The sequence below is a fragment of the Chenopodium album genome, chromosome 2 (assembly GCF_948465745.1).
Source record: "Chenopodium album chromosome 2, dcCheAlbu1.1, whole genome shotgun sequence".
Taxonomy (NCBI): Eukaryota; Viridiplantae; Streptophyta; class Magnoliopsida; order Caryophyllales; family Amaranthaceae; genus Chenopodium; species Chenopodium album.
In genome coordinates, this window is record NC_137835.1 from 198,470 (window position 1) to 213,917 (window position 15,448).

The window sequence follows — 15,448 nt, forward strand, 5'->3', positions numbered from 1 at the left end:
TAATAATAATAATAATAATAATAAGAAGAAGAAGAAGAAGAAGAAGAAGAAGAAGAAAAACACATTTTTTATTAAAAAAAACATTTTTTATTAAAAAAAAAAAAAAGTTGCCGGAATCCGGCCACTTTTGGCCGGAAAATTTCTTGTATGGTGCTAAGTGCACCCATGCTAATACTTCATGGTGTTTTGGCTATTTTTCTTAGTTCAGGGTGCTGAGTGCACCCAAGCCAAAGTTCAGAGTGTTGAGGCCAATTTTTCCTTATTTATATCAAGTTAACTAATATATACCGGGTAATTTTCATATATTACATGATAACTTTTGATCATTTTAAGGTAACTTTATATCGAATGTATAATATTTTATTATACATCCGATTATTAAAAATATTTGCCTACTACGTATAATCAATTAGTTGAAGATTTTTTAAAGTTTTTTTTTATTATTATTATTTTTTTTTATTTATAATTTGACCTTTATGTATAGGGCATGTTCTTATAGACCGAATTCAGCTGAACTAAACTGAAATGAATATTTTATAAGCGAAGGAGATTAGGAGCTGAACTGAACTGAACTAAGCTGACCCGAGCTGAACTGAACTAAACTGAACTGAAAATAAACGTATGAGAACATGCCCTTATTGACGTATTGTTACTCCATCCATTTTTAAATACTTGCTTCACTTTTTTTTCCGGCCGTTTTTAAATACTTGTTTTATTTCCTTATTCCTAGTAGACTGTGGACCCAACATAAATGATATTTTATTTATTTCATACTACATCCGTTTTTTATTAGTTGACACGTCCTGACTTTAGCACTATTCACATACTTCCCTTTGACCGTGTTTTGTGATTTATACGTAATGAAAAATATAGTCATGTGAGATCTTGTTAGATTCTTCATCACGGTATATATTTTCAAAATATCAAATTTTTAGAATTTTTGCATATCGATAAATAGAGATATTAACGGTTGAATTTGTGTATTGGCAAACGTGACTAAAGAAACGTGTCAACTAAAAAGAAACGGAGGAAGTATTCTCTTTCATTTAATTCTCTCAACTACTTTTGTTTTTTTACAATTTTTTAATCTTTTCACTACCCCCACTACCTCCATATTATTATTCAAATATTTCCTAAAACTCCAAGCATGGAGAAACAAAACAAGTATTTAAAAACGGATGGAGAATTACTTATTGTTACAAACAAAATTAAGAACTATCAATGAATTGGGCTAATGAACCGAACCAACATTGGCCCAATAGTAGACCTTAGGCCCATAACCCACAAACCCCTTTTTTTTTTTTTTTTTTTTTTTTTGAAAAAAATAAATTAAGAAAGAAAAAGGTAATTAACTGAGAAATCCTTGAAATTGTAGAAAAGTAAAAATTAACAGGGTTTAGCAATTTGTGGAACGAAAAAAGATGATGAAAATATGGCCATTTACAAGAAAAGGAGCATCTGGGTTTTCAGCTGCTTCCACCGCTAAAGAAGTTACTCATGGAATTGATGCTAATGGCGTCACTGCTATTGTTACTGGTATTCTGTCTTTTTATTTTTTATATAAGATTTCTTTTTTTTTTGTTGTTGAATGTAATGCAACTATAAAATTTCATGGTTCTAAAGTTCATATTTTTGGGTGATTACTTATTAATATGGAGTACTATATGATTAGACATACGAATACTATATTACTGTCAATTTTAATTTATGATTTGTTTCTGGAATTATAATATGATCAATTTTAATTATGTATGTTCCTATTTTCTGTTTAAAATTTAAAAATGTAATGGATTGTAGTGTAGTTTAAGAAACATTTTGGTTTATTCGGTGTGTAATTTACTTATTAGAGATAGAGATAGAGATTGATGCGCAGTAGAATCCAAATCAACAATATTTTTTAATACGAAGTACTCGAACGAACCTGTGCACTTGTACGAGGCAAACCTACCTTTGTATGTCATCTTCTAGTACACCCATACTGATAGTTACATACAAAGGTAGGTTTGCCTCGTAAATATCAAAAGGTGGGTTTGTTATTTTCAGTTCAGGTAAAGGTGGGATTATTTATTTCTTCTTAGAGTGCCTCATAATAGCAACAAAGTTGTGTTGAAATGTTACTCCTTTTCCTTCATAGTATAGGATTTTTAAATCCTCTTACTCTAGTTAGTCTAGTGAGTAAATTGCGATAAATGTAGCATAGTCCGCATGTTTTAGGGGTATTATCGTGCACAATAAGCTGATTAGTTAAGCAATTTATGTCAAGGGGTTAGATCGAAGAAGAAATAACATTAGTGTTGAGCATACTCAATGATCTCTATGCTATATACTTGTATATAACCCTCATTATGGGAGTACCGGTGTTATGACATTTGGGCTAACTTATCAAACTCGTATATACACTTTGTGCTCAATTTAAGCTTATTTTGTTGTCACTGATGCATGATTCTTGATGGTGTGTTAAATGACCCTTATCTGCTAGATTATTCGTACTAGCGTGATCGAGCATTGTTTAGTTGCTTTCATCACTTGATTGTGAGTTGGGTGAAAGGTTATATTTCCATGTTTCTGTGAAATAGTTCTGCTACTATAATCCTATTATGCTTTGATGTGTAATGTCAGGAATAAATATGGTTGAATAATCATGGTCTCATCTATGTTACTATGATTTCATTTTATGACACCAATGATTTTAGGAGCAACAAGTGGTATTGGAGTAGAAACAGCACGTACACTTGCCTTGCGCGGGGTTCATGTTGTTATGGCTGTGAGGAATATAGAAGCTGGCAAAAGTCTCAGAGAGAAAATACTTGAAGAAATTCCTGCTGCTAAAATTGATGTTACGGAGTTGGATCTTAGCTCATTAGCATCAGTGGAGAAGTTTTCATCTGATTTCAAGTCATCGGGTTTGCCCCTCAATATTCTCATGTGAGGATACTGAACTGATTAAATGTTGACCTGAGCACTTGACTTTTTCAAAGTTAAGAGATTGAATTTCTAGAACTTGCAAAGCGACTATGTAGTTCTTTATACTAGCTTACATAACTTCCATTGGAGTTGTGTAGTCCAATTGCTCTTTTGTGCAGCTATCACTTATATTTTTTTGAAGTATTAGTGCTTAACAGACTCGTATTGTTTGAAGAAACAATGCAGGGATTATGGCTACTCCATTTCAGCTGTCCAAAGACAACATAGAAATTCAGTTTGCAACCAATCATTTAGGTGAACAGTCTTTATAGTCTTGTTGCTTTCTGATCCCTCTCCCTCTCTACTTTCAGGCCATCAATGATGTTTCATCTCTATTTTTGGTTCTTCTCTTATTTCCTTGAGTGGTTCCTGACTGCTTTAGAATGTTAAGATATATTTCCACTTGATACCAAGGGTAATTGATTGATTACAGACTTAATCATGTAAATTCTAGGTCATTTTCATTTGACAAATCTGCTATTGGATGACATGAAGAAGACAGCCCATGAAAGCAACAGGGAAGGAAGGATTGTCATTGTTTCATCAGAAGCCCATCGGTTTGCTTATAGTGAAGGAATTCGCTTTGACAAAATCAACGATGAGTCAGGGTACTAATCTCGTCTTATACTTGAGAACTCATCTTTGCTGTAAACTCTAGTAGTTTGATTGTTCATATTATTCGGTATGTCAATGGTCTGCTGTGCATAGGTTTATGACTTTTTTGTTGCTAAAAATGCAGGTACAACAGCTTGCAGGCTTATGGACAGTCAAAGCTTGCTAACATTTTGCATGCAAAGGAGCTTACCAGACAACTTAAGGTAATTTTGCCAATTCAGCTCATGATTTCATGCATAAGCCTATATCATTTATCAAGTGCCAATTTGTTGTACCACATTTCTCTTTTAATTCAGGAGGAAGGGGTCCAGATAACTGCAAATTCACTTCATCCTGGATCCATCACAACCAATCTTCTGCGTCACCGCAGTTTCATCAATGGTAATTTAAAGCTTTAGTCTCAATTTGGACTTATACCTCCTGGCAAAACATGAGACTGAGATCTTCTCATTCATTCTTTCATAAGCCAAGCCTGATAATTAAAACTCTGAAAATAGTGTAAAGCATAGGTAGAGATTATTAGAAAATAATATTATGGTCCTTTCCACAAGTATTTTTTATACCAATACAACAATGTTATTTCATACATTAAATCAAGGTTTTTCTTCCTATGAAAATAAAATTTACTAGTAATTCGCAGTGGAGTAATTAATCATTTTCAGTTAATGATCAAGATTATTCTTACTACGGAGTAACATATTATTTTGTATCTATCTAATTAAAGTCGAGAACATTCTCCAATACTAGACCATATTTCTGAGGAGATGATGTTTGTATAAACTATATATTATTTCCTTGTGGTTTGGTTGTAATCATTTCTATATGCTCACTCTGCTTTAATGCAGGACTTATCCACTCTCTAGGGAAATTTGTGCTTAAAGATGTTGAGCAGGTAATTTTCCCGGCCTTTTATTGACCCTATATTGCAGAGTTTTATACTTCAGAATTCAGAGTTATACAACAATCTCTGAACTGTGGTCTTGGTGTATATGACAGGGTGCTGCGACATCATGTTATGTGGCATTACATCCACAAGTGCAAGGAGTAAGCGGCGAATATTTCATGGATAGTAACATAGCTCAGCCAACTTCCCAGGCGAAAGATGCTGAGCTGGCAAAAGAATTATGGCAATTCAGTTTGAAGCTCACAAAATCCTAGCTCCAAATCACGTTCAGTTGGCGATGAAGTTTATTGCTATGAGCTGTTTTGATGTCTAGCGTACTGAAAATACTCTCTACAAGTCAAATGAGCTGTAACTATATCATAGAATGAGTTGTTCTCTTGTGCAAAACTTTCAAACACTGTTTAGAACTTTTGCCATAGATTTCAAATGGTTACTAGATATTATTCAGCAATATTTCTGGCAAAAATAAGTGAGATTTTCCATCAATATGTAATTTGTTATGGTAAATGCATATTACTGTAGGATATGCAACTGAACCTAATCAAATAATACAAGGCATCATAAGCTTCCTTGTTTGGCAACTTTGGCACAAAATTGGGCTGTTCACTGATATGTACATACAGCAAATCATAATCGCTAAACTAGCCTAAAAAAATTATCTAGCTATCCAATATGTTGCTCCTTGCACGAGGAGAATCCCAAAAAAAATCTGATCTTCCTTCTGTAAGCTTGGCCAACCCTAGAATTTCTACTTACATCTATAATACTACTCCAACTGTACATAAATCATTCACCCTGCGATACAACAAGCCTTCTCCCAGTACAAGACTGTCAAAAATTTGTCAAACAATACAGCATGAACTTGACAATTAGAATTACAGGGCCTAGGTTCATTTGAGATGATCAATCATGAGTTGCTGAGATACATGACTGGCCAATACTGACTGTCGATTACAAATTTCCCCTGGATCACGATGAATTCCTTGTACAAATTTACTTCCAGCCAAGTCATTTCGACATGGAAATATATCTCCATTTGTCTGGGAAGCCTCTGGAATACCAGATAAAGTTTCTAGCTTTGTTTTGCAGAACAAGGGGTTACCACTGGCATATAGACTTTTTTGGGACCTTCGATAAGGAAGAGAATGGTCCAAATGCTTAACTGGGAAAGCAACATTGCCACTGGTGCAAGCCCTGCAAGGCGTAAATGAGCCAGAAGCAGTCTGAGGGCTGGATATGGTAGAAATTCTTCTGTACATTGGCTGTGCTGACTTTGGATGCAAAAGAGGACTACCAATAGGAGAAACTGGACATGATATATGCTTTGGCATCGGAGTGTTCCTGCATAGAAATACAACAGTAAAAGAACTTCAGCATCTATAGAAAATATGTACTCCATTTAGAATCAATTGTCACTGAATTTATCTCAAGCAGTCATAATTGGGCATTCATCGTGATTTCAATATAATGTTCATTTTAATAGTTGTCTCTTTCCCTTCATCACTTCACCACCCCAATTAAGTGGACTGCATGGTTATGTTTGTAATATGGATATGTTTTTGTTATACCAACTTAACTAGTTGGCCATTAAAAAAATTTACAAGCGGCATTGAGTTAAGGAAATACCTTTTTTGTCATTGGTGATTTTTGATCTTATGAATGATATGTACAAAATACAATAAAAAAGACAAGATTATAATGTTTAGAAATAAAGGATTTAAATAATCTAGGTATGTCCAAACTCCTAATATAATCCAACCATGGTTGCAATGTGCATGAAGAATTTTGAACATTGAGGCAAGATCACAGCACAATCAAGGAGAGAGCAAATATGAATTCAAACAAAGAGAATTGCATCTCACACTGGGCAGAGGAGACTGGCATGTCAATATTTTGAATATGAATTACAAATTTACAAGCCAGTCATTTTCTTGTCAATGTTAATAGAGCCTCTCTCATATACTTCTTCCGTTCTTTGAATATTGTACCATAGGGGAGGGCACATTTTCTTTTGTAGTGGGAAACAGGAAGAAAGAGAAAGGGAAAAAAAAATGCAAATTGCTCATGTGGTTGTAAGTATAAACTATATACTAAAGAAACAAGTGTTAAAAAGTAAGGGTAAATTGGGTATTTGTGGTGAAAATAGATATATTTGTTTTCCTATAATGGGTATGGTGTAACATTTGTGAAATTTCCTTAATAGGCAGGTGCATTCATTAATAATAATCAAGATGCTAAGGTGATCCAAATCACAATGTTCAGTTATAATTATAAAACAAATGCCAACTTTCTAATCAGCAGAAGGCAGAAAACGCAAGGAGAGAAGTACGAACCTGGATCCTGATCCATTTGTAATGTCCCTGGACAGCTGCACAGCCACTCCTTCCAAGTCTGAGCTTGAAATTGTTTTCGCATGAATCATGCCCTGTAATTACCAAAAATATTTACCACATATAAAAGCTTCTGCAGGTAACAAATAAATAAAAGCAGAAAGTCTTTCGATAAACCAAATCACAATCAAAGCTAATTGCATACATGTAGTATGATTTGTACTAGTTTCTGTCCCTCAGGTCCTCTCATATAAGTTTATAGCCCTGTGAAGTGTAAACCAATCCCCCCCCCCCCCCCCCCCACCCCCCTTGCCAACCAAATTGCATGCAATTCGTAAAGAGAAAAAGAGGTATAGCAACTTTTTACATGTCTCAGCCATGTACATAGATATTCTCAGTGATATAACCAAGTTGACATAGTGAGGTTATGCATGCTACTTAAGGAAGTTGAGCAGACATCACATATGGTAAAGAACACATTACCTAAGGAAAATCTTCCATACTTTCCAAACATATCCGTCTTCATTAAAAAATTACTAAAGTTTTACTCCAAGACATTGGTCAATTTACGTGCAAGGATATCAAGACACAGAAAGTTGGAAATCTAGCAGGATAGTTAAGCAAATGTACAAGACTTACATTCACCTACCAGCTAAGGTAGGAACCTATTAGGCCTAAGAAATTCAAATCACCCTTCACTAAAATTTAACAATTTATTAAATATCCAGTACTTTCAAGCTGTTTCATGAACTTTGCAGGACAAAAGACCAGAACATGGTGCATGAAACATATCAACAGCACCGGACATCCATAAACAATGCATATTTACATTGTAAGGCGACAAAAGGAAGCCTTCATGCAATTACGTAGTGTTTAGCAATGAGCTGTCATGTGATCTATTTCCATCAACTACAAATTTCATACCTTATATCTTTTTGCATCACAAGTTGTATAGTGAGGCTCGAGTGGATCTAAACTTATTGAGCCTTTTACAGGTGAAGTTACATTTCTGACGAAAGGATGCCCCAACAGCTGGATAGCAGAAGGACGATCTCTCGGATTTCGCTGCAAACATCGCCAAATAAAGTCCTTTCCTTCCATTGAGAGATGATCGGGGACTGTAGGAAGTTCTTTGCTGTTCCCAATTTTGAAGAGTGCGGCAACCTTCAGAACAAAGCAAAACCAGAATGATTAAACTCATATAAGGAGAGGGGGGAGGGAGTCCAGAGAGAGATCAATGCACAAGTACTAGTGTCACAATTAGTGAAATGATTTTATACCCTCCGCCCTATCATTTGAAATCGCTACAATGGGAAGTGGTACGAACAAGATCATAGTTCTGAGATGAAACATGCAAACATCTGTCATTAATTAACACCTCATGCCACTCACCCCTTCATATTGACTCCAAGGAGGTTTTGAGGTCGCCATCTCTATTACAGTACATCCCAGACTCCATATATCAACAGCAAGGTTGCACCTATTCGAGTTCCTAATTACCTGAAGTAAAGCAATATTGATGAATTCTGGAAACCCTGATCAGAGCTTAAATTGAAAACCAGAGCAAAATATCAAGTGTGCTAACCTCAGGAGCCATCCAGTATGTGCTTCCCTTGAATGAAAATGGACATGATTGCCCAGTGATCTGCAATGTTGTCAGATAAGTCTTTCAAATCAACAATTTATGTACAGAAGACACGGATACAATCACAGCAGGTCGCCAACCAGAATATTCTAAACTAACCTATTCTTCTTTCTTCTAGTCTATCTTGACATAAATCATCAAAGGAGAACAACACAATTTATTGTTAACTACTTTAAGATTTTGCTTCATATGTAAGGCCGTAAGGGTAACAAAACAGATAAGAAATTGAGAACTGGAGTTACAGAAATGTGAAGTGGAGTATCTGCTTACATGTTTCGCCATGCCAAAATCTGCCAATTTAACCTGCCCACTTGGGTCCACAAGAATATTGGCTCCTTTAATGTCTCTGCACAGCACATACCATCAACAGACTATGAGAAGTAGCTAGTTTAAATATGACATACTAACCAAGCAAGTAAAAGCATATGAAAGCAAAAAACTTTTTGCGACATAAACCTGTGAGCAGTGTTTTTTGAGTGCAAATACGTAAGTCCAGACAAAATTTGGCGTGTATAGCTGCGGATAGCTGATTCACCAAGCTCACCATATTCCCGAAGAATTTTATATATAGAACCACCAGAGACATATTCTAAGTATATATACAGTTTGTCATCAACCTACAGAAGATTGGAGCCTCGTATAATGTTAATATAGAACGTAATCCCAGATCAGAAAAAGAATTATTTAACTCAGCAGGATGAGATAAAAGGAAAGCAAAAGAGTTGAGTTTGCAGCGTAGATTAACCATAAGCATTAAAAACCCTCACAAACAAGGTTCTTAGCAACATATACCAAACAGAAACAATTCCAGCAATTTTATTTTTATTTGTTGGATGCCTTACCATATCAGAATCAAAATACTGCACAATATTTGGATGTCTAAAGTGGCTTAGCAGAGTGATTTCCTGCAATATAATCAACATGCACAACCAAATCTTTAATGGAAACATAAATCAAATGAAACAAGTACTAAGGAACATCTATTCCGTTATAAATGTTTTTTTTATTTATTTATTATACGTATAAAGGGGGAAGAAACTATTTTGTTCACCCGTAAAAATCTCGACAACTGACATAGGCTTTCTTTATATGTTTACTTAGTTATTTATTAACACAAATATCATAGTGAAGAGGGAAGGCATACTTGTCTTAATTGCTGTGCACTTTCCTTTGACTTGGAATCATCAGAGAACAAAGTAACTTCCTTCATTGCACACATCTCACCAGTTTCACTGACAATCAGGAAATGGTAAATCAATTAAAACAATTCAAGAAGTCAGATTAAACAAGAATTAAGATGAGGATTATATTAAAAAAAAAAATTAAAAAAATAAAAATAAAAAAAAAAACATAACGGAACAGATCATGCATGACCAGAGCCCAAAGTACAGCAGGAGTAACAAACGGATGAGATTCAAAGAATTCAACATAAAGTTGCTATATTGAAGAAACTTCCACTACCAACCATATTAACTAATGATGCAAAACATGGAAACTTCAGTTAACAAACAGACAAACCTGTTAAAGCCCAAATAGACTTGACCGAATGTGCCACTTCCTATAAGCCGTCCTTTTTTCCATTGTGAAACAGGGCTTGTTGACACTGCTGGTCGAACATGGGTTCTTGGATTAGTAGGAGTATTTACTCCTACATGTGAAGATGAAAATGGACAAGAGCTGCAGGTTGTTGCAGGTGGTAGTGGTAGCCTGTGACTCTCAGGCTTTCCATCACCAAACCTATCCATAGGATGTAATGGACTCACAATGCCGTTTTGTACGTAAGAACCTCGACTAGGACTAATCATTATAGGGCTTGGTAATGGAGAATACTCTGGAGTACGCCCGCTCTGAGGCCCAAAGAAAAACTGATCTGAGACAGGATTAGGTTCTGAAATTTTTTCAGAACCCAAATTGCAGCAATGTTCAAGTCCAACCAAATTCATATCTGAGCATGGTGTTCCTACACCAGAACTAGATCTGATAACTTGTTCATGGGTACAAGCCTTTACTGGGCTTCGTGAAGGACTTGAAGTGTAGCTGTCTGGAGCACTGAAGAAACCAGCACGAGGAGCAATCTGCAGTTTGGTCACTTGGGCACCAAATGATGCTTTTTTGGTAGATTTCAAAGGAATATGATCACTGATTGGCAGGTTAACTTGCTTTAATTGATCCTTCAAGATTCTTCGAGCAATGATAGAGGAATGATCCATGTGCCTTCATACATAGTTAAAAATAAGAATTCTATCAAAAAACAAAAAGACAAGCAATAGGCATCATTAAAAGATTTAAAATCATCCATTTGACATCATATACATGATGAAAAAGAAAAGGTTGGTAAGATATAGCCTACCTGGAAGGGCTGCTGATAGCTGTTGCATTCCCACTTCCATAATCGGAAGCCTGTGGGCTCAAGAACTGGGAATCAGGCTGATCATTTGTATCAACTGAGCTATTACTAGAGATGGAGGCAGTAACAGAATCCCCCCAAGCATCCACAGCAAAGGAGTGTTCACGGTTATGTTCATGTCCAGAGAGAAAATCAGAATTTGGCAAAGTCTGAGAGCATCCATTTAACTCCAAGCTCAATGGGGTATGTCCAGAAAGAGGATGTCCTACTCCTACCCCTGGAGAATGCTGTACAGGAAGAGGAAGAGGTTGAGCATGAGGATGCACAGTAAAGCAATGGCAAGGCGATCCTTGCAATGGGGATAATGCAGAATCTAAGTGGGGTGATCTCTTTTCTGAGCAATCATCTATATAATCCTTCCCTGATCCTACTACATCACCAATTTTCTTTTCTTCCGAACGAATGTTTAATTTCCTTTGTATTAAATCGATAAAACTTCCTCTGTTTGTCTTTCGTTGAACCTTTTTGGATGACGAATTGCCCCACCACATAGGCATATCTATGTGCAAATATACACCAGCAATGTGCTACTGGACCTAAGTACACTCCCTGAAGAGAGAGAACTGTGACTTAAATGTGAAAAAATGGAGATCTATTGAAGAGAATACAGATGCCGCTCTGGTAAAAATGCAACTTCAAATGCCCCTGATGATTTCCCGACTTCCAGCATGATTTGCAAAGATTCTGTTCAGAAGATTTAGATATTAATACGACAAACATACATACTGTCACATTACAGTAAGACAACAGAAGGGGGGACGTTAAGGCAGATTCAATAGATCCTATACAGAATTGCTTAGTATGATGATGGCATAATATAAACTTCGTGAACAAAACAACTGTCAATTGAATCATTGGCCAAGACAGGCAACTGAATCGACATGTTTATTTTCATATCAACACAAACACACACAAAACGTTGAAACAAAAGTATAAAGGTCTACAAACAAAGCAACTTTGGAGCTTCAATACTAGAAGATTCACACCATTAATTAAAAAACCTCCCTTATTTGTCACTATCAATGACTCAATGTATTGTAGAGATATTCAGAATTTCAGACCGTCAAATCATAGCAAAAGGCTTTCACTCCCATGCACTTTTTAACAAACTCAACACTTCAGATTTCGAAACAGTAAGAAATACTCTTCTCAATCTGCTTGTGAGACCTTTGACACACCTATAAACTAATCCCCGGGGATCTTCAATATCTACTTTTACGAACATTCTATATATTTTCACACAAAGCAAAATTAATCTTAATTTTGACAACAACAACAAACACCTATGTACAAGATTAGACTAAATACTCCAAAAATCCCTCAAAGGAAGGAAATTTTAACTTAATTAAATAATTACCAATTTCAGTGAATTGATACTGAATCAAACTCTTAAGTGGCTGATTTTATGATCAAACTAAAATTTAAGTAACCTACATTACAAAGGTAAAAGTTATCATGCTTATACACACTAATTCGGTATTTCCTAACACGCACACTAGCATGTCTATTATGTTCCCGAGTACACCTAACCCCGGATTCCAGGAACACACACAAAATTTCCTTAACTAGTTTTGTATACACACACAAACAAAAACATAACATTTAACACTTACCTTAACTAGTTTGTGTAATGAATAAAGCATTAAAGCCTAAAAATGAACCTGTTATCAAAATCACATCTTTATCTCAGCATCCTTATATTACCCAATTTACATTCTTAAACAAACAATACATTTATATATAAAAATATTATACCAACTTAATTAAGCACAACATTGACAAATTCCAACATAATTAACCCTTAAAATTAATAAGCAGACCAAGTCAGAAAACAAAAACAATCATCATAAACCTTAATAATCGAATTAATTCCCAAGTCAAATAAACATCAAAGTAAATCAAATAACCCATGAATTTATATTTTACTCACATGTCAAACATCAACTCGATCAAAACAATTTAAAAATCCAACCTTTTTCATATACTAGGGGATCTGACGCGCGCGATACGCGCGAAACAGCTAGCCGATTTGTAACACTATTAAGGTTCGTGATAAATTGTTTTATAATGTTGAAAATTCTTATTTATTGGAGCTCTACGGGAGTAATTCTAAGTGAAAGTTAGTACGTATGTGATTATGCATACTAAATGTTGAAAAAGTATAGTAAGTGTCACAAAAGAACATTAGTTAGAATATATATGAGACTGATGTGCTTGACATATACATGAGCTTGAATATCTACATATATATTCATGTTATATCTTCACAATTGAATAAAATGCAAAATTCATAATCAGCCACGAATATATATGTATAAGAAAGCCAATCCACAGGACCAATATCATTAGCACTTGGTAAAAATAATAAATTATTTTTATTATTGACTCTTAACCTTATTGTCACAGCATACTTTTTCAGAAATAATGTTTTACAAAACTAAAAAGACTTATTTTCCTATAAAAAAACTAAAAAGACTTGCAAAAACTAAACGAAATTATAACAGACAGACAGTAAAGAACAAATTATTGATAAGAAAGATCAGAGCCAAAGTTCCATGAGCTTCATATATCACCTTTTCCATTGTGGCATACCACAAGTCATTGACATTCACTTGTTGACCAAAGAGTATTATCATGGTCAAGAGATGAACATAATAAATAGAGAAAAGGGAAAGTCAAAACCGTACCAGTCCATATTCACAAAAATAAAATAAAATAAATCATACATAATTACACCAATTTTACTTTGAACAAGTATAATAATTTCCATTTCAGTGTTAATGAAAGGTTTTAGGAGCTTTGAGCATGCTGATTGTTCGAGAATTTTGGCAACCGTACTTCCTTCTATTGCTTTTAAGATCAATCTGTTGATCAAACTTGACTCAAAAACATCAAAATTGAGCCAAAAACAGTAAAGAACAAAACATAAATTCTATACAAAAACATCAAAATTGAGTCAAAAAAATAAAGAACAAAACATAAATATATTATAAAGGTAATTGAATTGAAACATTACAGGATAAGAGAGGAGGTTTTATCGTGGGACTGAATTCTTCCATATATTTTCATCCAATTAGCCCTTCCAAAGAAACAGCTCCTTGCAATGCAAATACTAATTGATTTGGCTAGCAATTACGTTCTCTATTCTTGGAGAGCCTTCTTTTGGCTATATCTCATGTATCCATATTAGACAACAATGGTGTCTCCTAATCAAACTCCTTTTTACAATTAATTTAATTTGTCTCAATTTAATAATTAATCGAGGGTTGTAAAATTCAATCAAACCATAGACAAGAGAAGTGAAAAAAGTAGAAATTATGGAATTAAATTGCAATTGCCAGTAAATTTAAACGTCAATTTCGTAATATACGCTACAATTGATTCAGATGCATGCATATGAGTACTAAAATTAATGAAAAAAAACGTAGACAATAAACTTAACAAACCTTGATTGTGAACTTGATATTCAATAATTTAAATTAAAAAATGAATAAACAAATTTGCCTCACCACATAAACTATTTCAATGGAGGAGAGAAAGCTTGCTAAGTGCTTCAATGGAGAACTCATAAGTCACTTCAATAGAGGAGACAGGCAGAGGAGGACGCCAGGGAAGGAGGAGCGTTTTTTTTTTTTTTTTTTTTTTTTGAAGATAGGAGGAGCGTTTAAGAGTAACAAAAGAGGAAAAAATAAAAGGGTAATTAATCTAATATGAATTGAGGGCATATATGTAAACTAACATTTTGAGGATATTATTGTCTTCACACTATTCATAAGAGATTTTTCCCACTTTTTATAAGGTAGGGATTTTTTTTTTTTGAAGATAGGAGGAGCGTTTAAGAGTAACAAAAGAGGAAAAAATAAAAGGGTAATTAATCTAATATGAATTGAGGGCATATATGTAAACTAACATTTTGAGGATATTATTGTCTTCACACTATTCATAAGAGATTTTTCCCACTTTTTATAAGGTAGGGAAATTGAAAACCCAGAAATCCAATTAAATTACCCAATTGATAGAAGTTATAACATTTGATAATCAGTGAAGAACAAGGTACCTGGTGATTGTAGAGGAGAGAGAAAATTTGAGTGTTGTATTTTGATTTGAGCAAGAAGAAATAACCTGACCCAAGAAATACGACAATTATAAAAATAAAAATAAAAATAAATTGAAAAAAAAGGAGAATTTTGACATCATCTACTACGTTGATTGGAGGATTATGTGACGTCAGGTGATATTAACCAACGGTAGAAGAAAGTGAAGTGAGTCACACATAAAAGCATTAATTTGTCTGATTAATCAATAATCATGTTTTAAGTTATAAGCTTAAAAGTTACAAGAAGCTTGTGTTAAATTGCCTCAAAAAAAGAAGCTTGTGTTAAATTAAAGTTTTGTTTAAATGTTTAAATTATTCGGCTGAATCACGTTAATTGTCACCTTTTCATACTACTACGGATTACTTAGTGTATAAGTACTCGTATTATGTGGGTAGCAATTTCAAAAAAAAAAAAAAAAAGTACTCGTATTATGTTAATGTGACCTTTTCTTATCACGGATTACGTAATATATTAAATATTAATACT

At 34.3% G+C, this 15,448-nt stretch overlaps 2 protein-coding genes across 4 annotated transcripts; one reads left to right on the plus strand and one right to left on the minus strand.

Annotated features, from left to right (window-relative positions):
• Positions 1–1,331: 1,331 nt before the first annotated feature.
• On the plus strand, positions 1,332–4,969 carry LOC145591970 (short-chain dehydrogenase TIC 32, chloroplastic-like). Its single transcript, XM_081648448.1, has 8 exons — positions 1,332–1,536; positions 2,694–2,925; positions 3,140–3,219; positions 3,419–3,572; positions 3,704–3,782; positions 3,876–3,960; positions 4,425–4,471; positions 4,576–4,969. The coding sequence occupies exons 1-8, from the start codon at positions 1,422–1,424 to the stop codon at positions 4,735–4,737; spliced, it is 954 nt and encodes a 317-aa protein (XP_081504574.1). The 5' UTR covers positions 1,332–1,421; the 3' UTR covers positions 4,738–4,969.
• Positions 4,970–5,029: 60 nt separating this feature from the next.
• On the minus strand, positions 5,030–14,973 carry LOC145591957 (mitogen-activated protein kinase kinase kinase YODA-like). Of its 3 annotated transcripts, none has more exons than XM_081648436.1 (12): positions 14,923–14,973; positions 10,809–11,549; positions 9,977–10,672; positions 9,603–9,690; positions 9,301–9,363; positions 8,915–9,075; positions 8,729–8,804; positions 8,399–8,458; positions 8,206–8,313; positions 7,738–7,977; positions 6,817–6,908; positions 5,030–5,824 (listed from the first exon to the last, which is right to left on the minus strand). In XM_081648436.1, exons 2-12 carry the CDS (start codon positions 11,360–11,362, stop codon positions 5,374–5,376), a joined length of 2,589 nt encoding a protein of 862 aa, XP_081504562.1. In that variant the 5' UTR covers positions 11,363–11,549; positions 14,923–14,973; the 3' UTR covers positions 5,030–5,373. The 3 variants fall into 3 exon arrangements, with proteins under 3 accessions (XP_081504562.1, XP_081504566.1, XP_081504568.1); XM_081648440.1 differs by lacking the exon at positions 14,923–14,973 and adding an exon at positions 14,375–14,526; XM_081648442.1 differs by lacking the exon at positions 9,301–9,363.
• Positions 14,974–15,448: the final 475 nt, after the last annotated feature.